At 37.0% G+C, this 14,723-nt stretch overlaps 2 protein-coding genes across 8 annotated transcripts in view; one reads left to right on the forward strand and one right to left on the reverse strand.

The window, feature by feature from the left end:
• The window catches only part of LOC111249960 (uncharacterized), a 14,673-nt gene extending 9,811 nt beyond the window's left edge, over positions 1-4,862 (reverse strand). For 4 of the 7 annotated variants that reach the window (XR_015326141.1, XR_015326140.1, XR_015326139.1 and 1 more), the window contains exons 1-3: positions 4,614-4,858; positions 1,605-1,743; positions 615-1,039 (exon numbers count right to left, since the gene is read on the reverse strand). Coding sequence is in view for 1 of the 7 variants with exons in the window: in XM_086986720.1 (XP_086842846.1) it covers positions 615-1,039; positions 1,605-1,743; positions 4,614-4,635 (586 nt within the window). In the remaining 6 variants the exon portion in view is untranslated. Of the gene's footprint in view, positions 1-614; positions 1,040-1,604; positions 1,744-4,613 lie in introns of all 7 variants that reach the window. The other 3 variants (XR_015326138.1, XR_015326137.1, XR_015326142.1) reach the window with 2 other exon arrangements.
• An 8,096-nt stretch (positions 4,863-12,958) lies between these two features.
• Positions 12,959-14,376, forward strand: LOC111248579 (uncharacterized). Its single transcript, XM_022801122.2, has 3 exons — positions 12,959-13,143; positions 13,461-13,673; positions 13,856-14,376. The coding sequence occupies exons 1-3, from the start codon at positions 13,072-13,074 to the stop codon at positions 14,039-14,041; spliced, it is 471 nt and encodes a 156-aa protein (XP_022656857.1). The 5' UTR covers positions 12,959-13,071; the 3' UTR covers positions 14,042-14,376.
• The last annotated feature ends 347 nt before the right edge of the window (positions 14,377-14,723 follow it).

A 14,723-nucleotide genomic window follows, 5' to 3' on the forward strand; every position in this document is an offset into this window, starting at 1 on the left:
TGCTTTATACACGCCTTTTATTATTACAGAATGTATCGCTTTCAGATGATACTCTGTCTTCCACCCGCGATTATTATTTCATATAGGTATAGAAGTACAACTTCGACACCATATACAATACAATACTCATACTATAAAAACCCTGCCGTGACTAAGACTACTCAGATATCATAATCAACAGAAGGAATGTTTGGCTACCCTTTTTAACACAAAACGTACTGCCTAGATAGGTTATGAGATATTCTCCTATACATCGTCAATCATGATGCTTCCTCTTGCTTTCTAGATAATCAAACGAAACATATCGATCTGGCAGACAGAATCGGCTACGTTGCATCAACGAAGTAAGCGCGGAACATTTAGTAGGGCAAATGTTATGGTCCCAGCATGTTATTTAGAGAACGTTAGCTTGGACAAAAAACCCGACGAGCCAAATCTTCTGATTCACGTCTGTTGTGAAGCAGGCCAGTATTTTTACACACAGTTATGGTTTAATTTTAAATTGGTAGTGTACGGATTAATCTTTTGGGTTGGAAGACTAAGACTATATATTAGATTATATCACCATGTTAGATTAAACCCAAAATTGTAGTTTAAAACAAATATGGGCTCACCAGTGGCAGCTCTAGGATCAAGCGTTTCGCGGCCATCCACTCCTTTGCCAGAAAATATCTTTGAAGATGTCGATGATTCTTGTTCTCTAGAAAAGCTTAAATCAATTGAATCTCTTTCTGAGAAAGCCATATCCCTTACCGAAGTAGTCTTCTTGCGGGATGAACTTTTCTGGTCGGATAGACTTCTTTCATCAGAAGAACTAGAAGGATCTTTCTTACGCATAGGTGCCTGCTTACGGCTAGCAAAACGTCTCCAAAGAGGGGGCCTATGTCGTCCAGATAAGGCGGTTTGAGGAAGTCCTTTACCTCGAGAAGAATCATCCTTAGACACCTTTTTTGATGAAGTAGAGCTTTTATCGTCTGGTTTCTTGTGGTGGCCGGAATTCGTGCTTCCGGTACCTCTGGTGAGAGGGATCCTCTTCTCCCTGGATAGAAGTTATTCATATCGTGTTACCCTGTGACAGAAACCATGGGGCTATTTACTTTCTTATCTTCTTTTGTGGTTCTAAATTGCTAGGAACTATGCTGCACTGTTTAGATAGTTGGTCTTTTAACACGTCTTTCACGGGCCGTTTTCTAGCTTGCTAAAGTTCGCAGTCAGGCGAAGTGACTGCAAACACCGAAAGAACCCCTTTGAATGAATTAGTGTGTCTTAGTCGTTATTGAACTGTTGTACGGTTTCTCGCAATCATTGAGGTTTAGACAGCAAAGTTCTGCTGCGCTAAAAGTTTGAATTTTGCTGTATAACTCGAGCGGTGATTGTTGAAAATAGTACATTAACCTCCTATTTGTAGTTCATTTTGAAGTCAGCGAATGAAGGACAGGCATCGAGAGACGGACGGTGTGCATAATAATTAACGAAACAGATTTCCAAGATGCGATGAACAGTGCGTCTTTTTATAGTTCTGACAACTTACATAGACTTTCATTGATTTTAACAAACGCTTGCAAGGTGAGCCATAAAAGAACTTTCTATTAAGCCTACTTTACCTGAAATTTTGTTCGTCCTTATCAGAACTACTCAAATAGCCAACTGTCTCTTCCTTATCCTTGCCACTCAGGTTTTTGTTCCTTAACCTGGCGCTCGCGACATTTTCCGATTGTGGAAGCGGCCTGGGAAGCGATTCGCCTATCACAAATATATTTAGAAGACTTTAAATGGACTTCGATCGAGTGAAATAATCCTTTTGTAATATGGGTTACAGCAATGCTTGCAGTGCAACCCTTTAATAAGGTAAAGCGGTGTCAGCACAATCCAGTCTACGACTTATGTTGTAAATATTTTTTTGATTGTAAGTCTGTTTTCATTCATTTTTTTGTTATCAGTTCGTTGTGGATTTCATAGAGCAGTTTAGAATGCGTTAACGAAGTTTGGAAGGCAAAATCACTTTGAAAATATTATTACAACATGATAATTGTGTAATTATATTGACAAAGCTGTATGTCAATACAATTCGCCTCTCTTTATGACCTTGATGCTTTCCCTCTGTTTCGTCCCCGAAAAAATTTTCTGGAGTGGAGTAGCTATTATGGTGAGCATAATTTGTTTGAGCATTGCTATGTTGAAAGTTGAGTATCGCGCGTGTACGCTTGATTTCATACAAAAAGTCTGTATGATATCTGAGGAGTTCGGCGGTCTTTTCAAAGATAAGATGAAATTATTAGAAAGCCAGTTCTAACAATGATTTACAAGCGGATAGCAACCATTTAGCCACTCAGCCATTCCACTGGTCATTAAAAATCATCCTTTTTCTGCCATTGTGTCGATCCACGGTGTTATCGCGATGTAGAACCCGTATTTGCTTTCCAACGGCTTCGTCATACTGTTTCGTAACGGGCGTGGTCATATGACATCAGCCTCACAAGTATTTTGTATCAGTATTTGTTTCACAAAATTTTGTACCAGGTACAATTAGAGCATATCCGGGGTCGCAACTAACTTAGCGATTATTCCTCTCATTATCTTTTGCGTTAACGGTAAAGATTTTTCCGGTGATGAATAATTGACTAGACGCTTCGTGGTTAAACAATAAGTAGAAAACAATAGTGCTACTGAAACTCTGCTTTAGCATCTTCAGAAAGCACCTGCCTACGTTTCTTCGTATCTGACGTGTCTGAACACCGAAATCACAGAAACGTTTGTTTCTGATGACTCTTTCACGTACCTGAACCCGCATAGCAACCGAGGGCACTTTTAATTGTGTGTAACCAAAGGAACCTACAGATTCGTATACAGTAGGCTAGGCGTAGAGGCTTTCGAGTACGGTTGCTTTCTTAAGGTCAGAACACGACTGATCTTACCAACGAAAATTTTATGACTTCATTGGCAATCACGCAGGCTTTGTTTAGCTCCCTCCGCTAGAAGTCTTCGGTGTTTTATTATACGGGGAAGTTCCAGCTGAAATCGATCTACATACAGGATGTTGGCGCGCTTCGTATATTGATATATTTTTGAAATTATTGTAGCTTTATCTTGTATCTCCGGGTCATTCGATGTTGCATCATCCGTTATATCTGTCGTAAAGTCCCATCTACATGATGTCTGTAGCTACTTGTGTGATTAAAACCTTTGCAATCATCGTGTACTGGTCATCTGTGCTGTCTAAGTGAAAAAGTCCACAGCGTGTAAAAATGTGTTCCTTGCAGTGTTTTGTTTGCGCCTTTCTTTTAAATTCAGTGTACAAAAATGAATAACGAAAGCTTAGAGGATTACATAAAATGGAATTAATATTTTCTTTTGTTGTTATTTGTTATCATTTTTTGATATTGTTGAAAATCTTTGGTTATGATAACGGTCTTAAAGCGCTTATACTTATTAGGAGAGTTAAGTAGCACACGTTTAGAAATACTTTATAGCGTACATCTAATTGGCTCTGGGGACCATTAATAGAGCTTAAGCTGACTGTAATGGGTTGATCCCTGAAAGCACACTCTTGGAGATCGTAATATTTTAAATTTACGATTTACGACCAAATAGAACCACATACTTTTCTCTATACCATTTTACAAGTTTTATCCCGATACAGTAAGAAATGTTTGTAGAGACTAATCGCACGTGAAGCAAAACGTAAACAAATTTTAGGTTTTAGTCTTTAAGGTAAGACATACATTTCTTAAAACTTTTTTTTTTTTTTATAAAAACCTACATGAATATAGCTAAACATTGTTTTACCATTTATTTGAATGGTCCTGTTTTAGACCATACCGACAACAAAACTGCACTTCCCCGTTATAGATCTAGACTGTTTTCATATAATAACCCCTTTGTTGTTAGAAATAAAAAAAATAGTAATCCACTATTAATTTCGTAAACAGAAGAAATAGCTGGTCTCTATTATTCTTTCTCTATTACGACTGGTATCCTCTCTTTTCTGCAAACATGCAAATACAACAGATGTTCCAAATATATTATGGAATACCGCCATTTTCATAGAACCCTTATATATGAGTACGCTATGATATTACAAGCTTTTATAACTTAGTCGAATCGAGTCAAGCGATTTTCTCCAGTTTCCATCAACAGTAACCTACTAATTAGACTGGTAAAAATTAGACAGTCACTTTGCGGGTTATGTGGACGCCAAAAACATGTTTGCTTTCCCACAGTAATTCTGTAGCCACTACCTTAACTTACAAGAAAATGGAAATAGTAAATAAAAATACCGCACTATAGCAGGTTCTATTCTGGACAAAATCATACAAAAAGTAAGGTGCCTTACCCCATTAACGTAATGATTTTTCTGGTTCTATCACTCGTCACCTTTCAAAGTTATCGATCATGATTACATAATACAGTATTTTGCACCGCTGGTTACAGGAGCTTTAATTTACTATGCTAGTACCAGGATTTTATTTACAGCCAGGCACCTACTATTACATACTACTACATAACTTAAGGTACTTCACAAACTCAGAACCGTGGCCAGATTCTTTGCGAAGGTTCCAGCTTCTTCAAAATATATACTCAACAGAGGTTGCACGAGGTACCACAGAACTTACCTCGATCGCGTCCCCTCGGCATGCGAACGCCTTTTTGCGCACGCTGTTATGATGCACGCGTCGCTATATATCTTTACGCACCTTTCTTTTCACTATTTAGAGCTACGTACACCTCTAGATTTTGGTTTCATTCAGCAGATTCAGATTGCAAACCTCCGCATTTCGTTGTTCTAGACGAAGCGCAAGCGCGGTCTAGAACAACGGTTACAGTAGCTGTGATACTATGTTTTTCGTGTTATACGTCCGGTATATAAATCATAAGCCATTACTTCTGGCGGCTAGTTTCCAATACGAAACAAATTGTGTCTACGCTCGGATTCGAACCTGGACCACTGCGTGTAAGTTTAGTCGGTAAACACGTTACGCGCTACTGGATCAAGGTGTAACTGCTGTACTACTGTAACTCAATGGAACCAAGCTCTCCCCTATCCGATAATCGTCAGGATATCATTATAAAAAACGCAAAGGTTCCTGAAATTGTTTTCGCGCGTCAGTGAACAAAAGTAAATGAATTGTGGAGGTCTTTTTTTTTTTAATTTTGTGTAGACCTTGGGGTATGAAAAGGCAGAGCGAATACTGTTCACGGCCCTTCTGGATATATACTCTGCGATTCGGCTTATATGTTGGCATCGGTAAATCAATAACAGACACTAACGACTGGACATAGGCGTTCGCGGTCGCGGGAGGACGAGCTGCACGTTACCTCGCTAGTGATGGTAAATCGTGGGCTGCTACCTAATTAGTAATGGACTTCAAATTTCGCGCGCTTAAGCCATACTGGCGTCTACTGGACTGGTAAGGGAGACATTGTGAAAACACCGAGCACATTTGTACAAACTTATGGAAGCACATTAGTGAGAAAGAAAAACGAAATTTTGGAACCATAATTTCTAGATGTGGTCGAGAATAGATATGCAAAGAAAAATTATACGCAATAATGGCATACAAGACAACAAAATGTTTCAATACCTTTGATGAATTGTTTAATATTTCAAGCGATATTAAGGAAAAAATATGTTGCTAGAAATAACGACTGAAAATAATTAATAAACCTAACTGTAAAAGGTAAAATATGTAAAAAGGGTTTTCTATAATATCAAAAAAGTGAACATAGAAGTGCACAAGCAGACTATGCGAAGGTTATAGGGTGTTTCTAAAGATACATTGTATTTCTATAACGCTGTAACTGATTTTACTGTATTCATATAGCTGTCACGAAAGCTACACAAAAGGGGTACTAATCCACATTTTTCCAGTATCCTAAACCATTTATTATAACGTCGCATCATTTCAGTTTACAATAAAAATGCAGGCTCGAATATCGACGGAACACGACATGCGTAATAGATCGAATGTCTTAATTGTTAACTACATATACGCATACAACAAAAGACCTGTGTTAAGTTTCGATTCTTACATGCTTTGAAAGCCGAATTGTTTGGCTGTATGGTTTCGATCCGTGCCGAAAAGGACCAGCCGCCTAAATCAATGCGTAGCGCTAATATTTAACGCATTTACTTAGGTGGTTGCTTTGTAATTCCTTTTTATCGACAGTTTAGGGTATACTTTATATGTACAAATATTCTGTAATGTAATTTCCAAAAGATTTTTATCTAACGAACCTACAGCTTTATCTACTACGATAGTATGATTTTATTAAACGAAAATTTTAATGAAAATAATAATAATAAATAATCAAATAATTTATTTGACACGATCTTTATGATGACAAAGCTTTATGCAAATTTTTCTCGTAGGTTAATTTACTCATTTTTTTAAACGTTTTTTTTTTAAATTTAGACTCATTCGTACATTGCTTATCCATATATATAAGAACAATGTGTCACGGAATTGTGCAAAGATTGACTAATTCAAATTACAGAATCTACGAGGAAATGTCGCGAAAAGTTTATTTATTTAAACTCACTCTCATACATATATTGTACCTTAAAAACACTTGCTTTTAAAATACTTTATCTAACGGCCGACTTTGGTACCTTTTTCATTGTGGAACACAACGGAGCAAGTCGTGCAGGTCACCGTTTTTATATGGGATATGAGTTCACGATTCATTCTCATTAATGGAGAACGTGGCTGCCTCTAGATTATTCCGAAAAGCAACGATTCGTCGGCGAGTAGCATGTGGAAAGTTCAAACTAGTTCAGTTTGTAGATGGCTGCAGTTAACTAATCGCAGTCATAACGGGGCTTGTGCTCTTTGCATAGGATAATACATTGATACTTTTCTCGTCGCTTTTAAGATTTTCCATTCCGGATGATAAGATAGAACTTCCTTAAAAGATGTGCGGAAAACACAGGAAAATGAAATGAGGTAAATTTTCTATGAACGTCTGGCTTTCGGCCACTCTGCTTTCTAAAGCATGGTCTTACGAAAATACGACGTATCAGTACCTTTCTTTGGAAGCGTAGGGTGCTACTCCACGTTTCTGTCGATCTCTTCCAGAATGTATTCTTCATGCTGACAGAATTTGCCGCAAACACGCATGAAACCTAAAACGACTGCGTGCTCTTTAATCGGGTCGCGGTTGGCTTCGAAAAAAAACAAACTCGTACTGATGCCTTCTAATTAATTTTTGCAAAGATTCAAACGGCTAATCAAATCTTTTAAGAGGTCTCAGGTGGCCATTTTACATGGCGGTGGAAGCTAATAAAAATGAAGATCCCTTTTTTGGTTTCTATTAAATTCTCAAGAGCTTGTTATTAACTGCAGCGGATTTTCTTTTCAAAAACGAATAACACACTTGGTAACAGTCTGCCGTATTCACCGTCAAAACTCACTGGCACACCTTTTAGAGACACATTTAAAGACGAATCTGTATTTTTCGTTTATCATTAGAAAGCTAAAAAGCTTCGTCGTCAGGTGTCCGTTCTGAGGTTTTGCCTAGATGATATTTGTTCGCAGCAAGTTGGGTAGCACGCGTCATGCTAAAGCTATACAGAACTGCTTGTTCGACATTTTAGCAAATTCCGTTCCAAATTCACCTCTGATAATCCGTCGGTGGGAATACCGGAATAACTTTCGATGATTAACTTAAAGACTTACAAAAGTGTGATTACCGCCGTCACAAGATTCTTAATGGTTTCGTCGGATTCATATTCGATTGAGATGGACCGTTCAAGTGGTGCGGATTCAAGCCCAAATACAGCCGCTTTTAAAGAAAGCGCTCGCCCGTCATAATACTGCAGACAGCCCCTTTTTTTTCAAAGAGCACAATTCTGAGGTCAACTTCTTCATGCTGAAGTTGTATTGACGCCTTACTATTTTATCAATGTCCTCTCGTTTAAAGCGAACCCTTACACCTGCGCTTGCCATGGCCTATCGGACAAAAGAATGATAGCCCTTTCGACCACTTCAATCAAGAGCAGTTATAAACTCTGTAACAATCTCGTCGGAGCTTAGGAGTCTGAACTCAGCTGATTACTTCTTTATATGGCATATCTCACATTGGTGCAGTGCTCGCTGGCTGACGTATTGCGCCTACGCCAAGTGAATACCGAAAACGTTTTGCACACTGACGATATTCAAAGGGATGGTAGTGGCAGAAGTTAAAAATCTAATATGTATGTCAATCCTAATAAAAGCTAAGGACACCCTATACTAGCCAATACAAGCTACAAATACTCATTTTTGCCAATATTATATTTATCAGCTGGAGGTATAACGAACTTTTCCTCGTTGATAGAGGTGTTGCTGGTTAGGCCTGCAGGTGAAGTAATGGTAGAGAGGTTAGTACGCTGGATCACTTCTATTCTCGGCCGCTTGGAAAACGCCAAGCAACTCTGTATGACCGTGTCGCACTGTGCTGTTATTTCATTGTGGCGATTTTCACGGCTTTTCTTTTAATGCTCTAACACTACTTAGATAGCCAATGTTAGTATTCTCTTCGCTACTATTTCCCCCATAATTATACGTTACATGCTTCTGCGAACTTCCAATTGAATTTATAATTACCCCGTACTTAAATCAGGACAGTATGTGCTTGCTTTATAGACTGAGCATATCGTCTTACAGTGCTTAGAAAATACGATATCTTTCGTTTCTTTCACAATATGTTTTATACGTGTCTGATGAAAGCTAGCATGAATCAAATGCGCGAAATTCAACTATCGAAATTGAAATTTTTCCTACGTAACGGCTGACATTCAGTCATTACTTGAATAAAATCTTCCCAGAGATCTTTCTCACAAGAAACTATGCATCCTTGCAGTGAAAATTATAGTCATGACGTAAAACATAAATAAATATAACATAAAATAATACAACATAAAATAATTCAAGTAGGGGACAAGGAATGGTTTTCCTGTGCCGCTCGATGAGGAGAAACGGGCGCTAACGAAGCAACACCTTGGTTGAGAAGTTCAGAAGAAGAAGAATCAATGATCTTAGTCTAGTCAAAGAAGCAGTACATCCATAACATTTATCTTGTTGGAGAGGAATATTTTTCACCGATCTAGATTCTCGCAGAATGCTCATCATCTCTTCTGCATTAACTTCGATAAACTATAAACTTGCTTTATCGCTCTAACCTTTTAAATACAACTGGAGAAATTGATGTCATTGTAATCAGTCTTTATCTGCCTAATATAATGTAATTAAATCATCAATGTAACAGCTCGGAAGAAGACTAGTTTTAGTGATATGTATTCGAGAGTCATATTTATGTAAATAATGACTAAAGGATGTCCAAGGGTGAAAGAAAAAAGGAAGCCTAGGGTATTTCCTTAAAAAACGATGAAGCCAAGACAAACGCAGACTCTAGTTTTTCTGTCAGAACGATAAGGTTGTAACTAATTATATACGACAGCATCAAAAGTGAGCTTATTGAAATATTTGTATAAGAAAAGGAGCAATGCAAAGTCGAAAATTTTGTCTATATTAAAGAACACATTGACACACCACGTTCCGCACCATAACCATCTGCACTGAAGATAAACTATAACAAGCCGCAGTCTCCACTTTGTTGACTACCGAAAGTCAATTATGCATCTGAGAAGTCATTTGTAATATTCAAGGAGTTTAAAAAAAAATTAGAGCGAGGGTCTTGAAGTAAGCAGTATTACTTCCGGTTGAGTTCAAAGCCAAACTTATTAAGTTGATCGGTTCTATAGATTTAAATGGCATACACTTGGCACAGAGTTTTATCAATGTGTTATATTTGTTATTGAAGTTAATTTACCATGTCACAATGCGAACGCTTATGTTTATAAAATATGCGCTAAAAGCATCACCTATCATGGCATTTTTAGTCACCAAAAAAGCGGCAAAATTGAGCGTTTACTTTATGTAACCAATGAGCAGTTATATATTTTTGGGATCAGTGATAAACTTTGGTGAAGAAAAGCTTTTTCTTTCCCTTGTACCTTCCGCTCTATGCTTTTTCTGTTGTTAAACGTTTTCCTGGTTCTTTTTAAGTATTACTTTTTACGAAATCGTTCAGAATCTTGTGGGATTCAAATATAGTTATTTTAGTTTATCAAGGTGTTAGTTGATGAAAAAAGAAGTATCATATACCTTACGTATTATAATTTTGTTATACGCATATCAAAATTAGGCTTTTTAAACACAACAAAAATAGGGTGATCTGATTTTATCTGAAAAGCACTCAGAACTCTGGGAGCTGAAGTTTTACGCATATAATGGAAAGTGTATAACGAACTTCGTTTATTAAACTGAGGCATAACCTTATTGAGACGGCGTAATGGTTCTTCGGTTTGCGCTATTGCAGACTGTACTCCAACTATAGATAACTTCGCTGAGGCGAAGACATGATTTAAGACTTAATCCAAACTTAATTACCTTATAGATTACTACCAATAGACCACGGAAGGCAAGCAAAAAAATATAATGCGTTACGCAGGTATACTCTAATAATAATTAGTTCTTCGTCTTTTTAGCTCTTATTCTGAAACAACTCGATACCGGCTAGATCAATCGAGCGGTATCCAGTGTGCCCATCGATTTGTGATCATGTACATTGCTACTGTACAGCTCTAAAAGCTCTAACGCATTTAGTGAACCTTGGTTCATCTACTAAGCTGTAATACCTTGTTCTTTATGTTTCACAGAAGTACTCCATAAAGGATACCTTTCTTTCCAGAAATACAGAGATGGTCCCGAAGTGGTGAGCCGTGGGTATCAAATTGAGGTAGAAAAGCCTCGGAAGCGCACATTACATAAGTTTGGCGCAACATGGCTAACCGTTATAGTTCTAATGACTTTGCACACATTCCCAAATATCTAAGATTTACATTAATACATCTGGTATAAAAGGAAAGCCCTGTGGATATCAAAAATAGGACTAATGTTGGTAATTATTCTTAATTAGTCTTATAAAGCCACCCAGGCTAAATTGTACTACATAATCATCCACAGTGATGTAAAATTTTGAGGTGTTCTATCGACAACTTTAGATGCATATCAGATTATTTTAGTATTTTCATTATGTTGTTTGTCGTATCTATATTGCTATCTTAATCCTTGTCATGAACATAACTAAAGAATTTGTGTTATTTATTATTATTATATTTTCAAACGATAATTTTTCAGCATTTGTTTATAGTCATATGTATTCATGATAGATAGAAGCTATAACCTTCTTTTATCATCATTTAGAATCAGGAAAGTTCGACATTTACAACTTTTTGGTTGTTCTTAACATAGCAGATGTGTAAAGACAATATCGCAGCGAGTTTCAGGTCAATTCATCTACGGAATTACCGATTAATCGGATAAAACGTGCGTTTCAAACGGACCGCATTGTTCAGGGCGCTTATAGGCAAAATTCAAGAAAACCGAGAACATCAATAGACTTTACCAGGCAAGTTTTAGTACCAGGAACTTCAGTCAAAACATCCCAAAAATCTGGAAGACAATTAAGTCGTGAACTTGACAAGAAAATTAAACGTCCATTGGATCTACGCTCTAAATGAAAAAGTTTCATTCCAACAATGGTACAAATTTTCACTGGAGATGAGCCGACCTGAAGAAAACAATTTTGGGAATATAGCCTAAAAAAATGTGAGCAGGGCACACAGTTTTCCGGAACGATTATTTGGAACGTTCAATATTCAAAGTAAACGGCACACTTAGTCCCACACACATTCACAAGTTCACATGTGACCCAGAAACACCACGTACATTTGCTATTATTTTCGTTTTAGGCGAAGGATTAAACCGTTCTCTTTAACGATACTATGGTTGATATTTATTACTTGTTTCTGCTGACAACATTTGCTTTATTACGGACTCAGAGGAAGTTTGGGGAAAATGTGAATTTTATTTTCGGCATAGCGGAGCATTTACACACTATTATTGTGATGTAAAAGCATATCTTGATGAGAATCTTTGGAATACGTGAATGAGACGAAAGAGTTTCATGGAATACCTCGCTGGTTTCTCTGACCTGACGTTCATAGACGTTTTCTTGTGAAGATATTTTAAAGAAGGTCTGAGTCAAAATATTGACAACATAGGAAAATTTAAAAGCAGCAATTGACCAAAAATATGCCACAACACCAGATTAAATGTCTCCTAAAGATTGTAAATCAGCAATTAATATTAATAACAATAATTATTATCAATGTATTTACCAGAACGATAATAATTTTGTGCAACGAGGAAAAGTTTATATTTCACATAGATTCTTTTGCAACTTAGATTTGATTATGTGTAAATAAAGACTGAATTCACACCCCGGTTTTAAAAAGTATCGTAGTTTGCTTGTCGCAATCGACAATAGAAAAACGTAAGTATAAGAAAGTTAATCGATCTTGGGATCCAATTTCGAACTGTGCACTTAGTTGAGTGCATTTTACTTGCATGGTGCATCTATTTTAAGGGTTTATTTTAATGTTTCTTATAATTTCTCTTGCCTAGTAATCGCCAACCCACAAATACATATTCCATTATATTCTTATCTGTCCATAATACAAACAACATTTTCATATAAGACACTAAGCATCCGCAAACAAGTTCGATCCTTTATTGCCTTTAGATGGTTTTCCGTAATACAACACTTCTTTCTCGAAATAAAGTTAGATTTGTTGAACTTAATACATTATTCGGTTACATGTGGATATCATTAGATTTTAAAGCTCTGAGAAATATTTGAAATATTTCAACACGTCACATAAATGCAAATCCATTACTAAATATTTTCCTCGGAAGATATAGCCCAAGCAAGACAATTAGCAGGATGCACAAAGAGCTCATTATACTTAGTTTCGTATAGCAGTACTCCATGGGAAAATAACGCCAACCGCTTTATTTCTTACATGCTTTTTGAATTTTGGCGCGGAAAAGGTAATTATAGCTCAACGTCGCGATCTACCGTTATACATTCGAAAACGTCTGTTGGCTACCCGGGAGCTTTGTGCCATGCACCTACTCTTTTAACAAATGTATATCCATCTACACTGAAAAAGAACTGATTTACATAATGGCATCTAGTGAACAAGTGCCTGCAGTACTCGCACGATCAGAAATAGCCCGGAGAAGATTCGAGCAAAAGGTTTGGAAGGTCCTATATATACTGGCTCCGAGTAAACCCAGGACCCTCTGACTTTTAAATTTGCATGGCTGCTTTATTTTCTCTCTTAAGTTTGTCGTTTTTTAGCTATAATCCGTTATACGAGTAGCACACTTTTAAACTATACATTGTGCTTTCTATGAATTGTAATTTCCAAACACCTAAGCAATCCGTATAACAAGTATAGGTTCGTATATCTGATAATAATAATATAACTTTCTAGTAACAATATTATTAGGAACGCCTTTGGTAATAGCAGCTGTGGCATACCACATTACTTGATAATGACTGTATTTCAGCTAGAACAAAACGAGGTGTATGCTCAAGGGAGGCGGAAGTTTCATGCGCGAGAATGTGAGGTGACTCGACGAAAACCGTTTCAGCCTGTGTTGTTCCACAATTTTACAACCCCGGATCATGTTGTTCTGCATTCGACAGCACGAGCTGAAGAGCGGAGGAAGTTTGATGAACTTTTGGATGAGAAAAACAGAGAAAAAATTAAAGTGGCTGAGGTAGGTTATCTCAGTCCATTATTATAAGCTGTGATATAGACTGACATCCAATCAAAAAACTTAATCAGTTAAATATATGGATATACAATGTATTGTTCATAGACTGTTTTTCTCTTTCTTAAAAACACTAACCAGCTAACGCAAGCGTTACCTTTTCTGTTTCTTTCCAAAAACGTTAAAAGAAGGAACGAATTCGTCGTGAAGAAGCGGAAAAGGAAGCGCTGAAAACGTATCGACAACGTCTTGAATTTAAGGCCCGTCCTTTGCCTGGTGTGTACAGGGGTGAACCGTATCGAGTGCTACCTTCTGCTAAAGAGCTCACGGTGCCCACGACTCCAGTTGTTCTTAAAAGGAGTAATTCCAAATAACGCGAAATTATAGCCTTTACTCGCATAACGCTACTAACCTGTTGCTTATGTTAATATCTTGTGAACATCAGTATTATCACAGTTGGACTATTTATTTGAATAAACAAAATCTTGTTTAAGAAGCTTTTTTATGGCCACGAATTGTAAATGTTAGCAGGGAGTCATAAACCGATTAGGATATAGTAGCTTCACCGCAAGTATGGCAATATGACATAAAAATAGCAGGTAGCCTAATTCTTGTAACTGCAAGTATTGTAAAAGTACATTGTCTGATTAAAACTAAATGCGGGTGTGTATACACTACATAGTGATCTATTAAACTGCTTGTGCATTGAGTGCTCGTGTCATGAATCTGAAATTAATCAATCATGCCAAGATGTGATACGAAGTACCGTTAAATTTATTCTTGGTTGCAGAGTTTTCCAACTTCATATTTTGCAAGGTGACATCATAATATATTAATTCATATTAAGTCGATGTGCATTGAACAGGACTGGACTGCATGCAAGTTGGTGTTTTTTACTTTAAGTGACATATAATACGTCCTTAGATTAGAAATTACGGCTTAACTTTTTAAGCAACGCTGTAATATCATAGTGTCAACTAATGATAAAGTAATTTATATGCAAACGAAGAGCTCGTCAAAGGAGGACGAATACATCAATTCTCTATTGACAGTCAA

The sequence above is a fragment of the Varroa destructor genome, unplaced genomic scaffold (assembly GCF_002443255.2).
Source record: "Varroa destructor unplaced genomic scaffold, Vdes_3.0 BEIS01000004.1, whole genome shotgun sequence".
Classification (NCBI taxonomy): Eukaryota; Metazoa; Arthropoda; class Arachnida; order Mesostigmata; family Varroidae; genus Varroa; species Varroa destructor.

What these genes read in the sequence shown, in the direction of transcription:
- LOC111248579 (XM_022801122.2), top strand. Translation starts at nt 13,072, where the DNA reads ATGGCATCTAGTGAACAAGTGCCTGCAGTACTCGCACGATCAGAAATA. An exon ending in GGAGAAGATTCGAGCAAAAG is followed by an intron (nt 13,144 to 13,460) that starts GTTTGGAAGGTC and finishes ACTGTATTTCAG; the next exon opens with CTAGAACAAAACGAGGTGTA. An exon ending in AAAAAATTAAAGTGGCTGAG is followed by an intron (nt 13,674 to 13,855) that starts GTAGGTTATCTC and finishes AAACGTTAAAAG; the next exon opens with AAGGAACGAATTCGTCGTGA.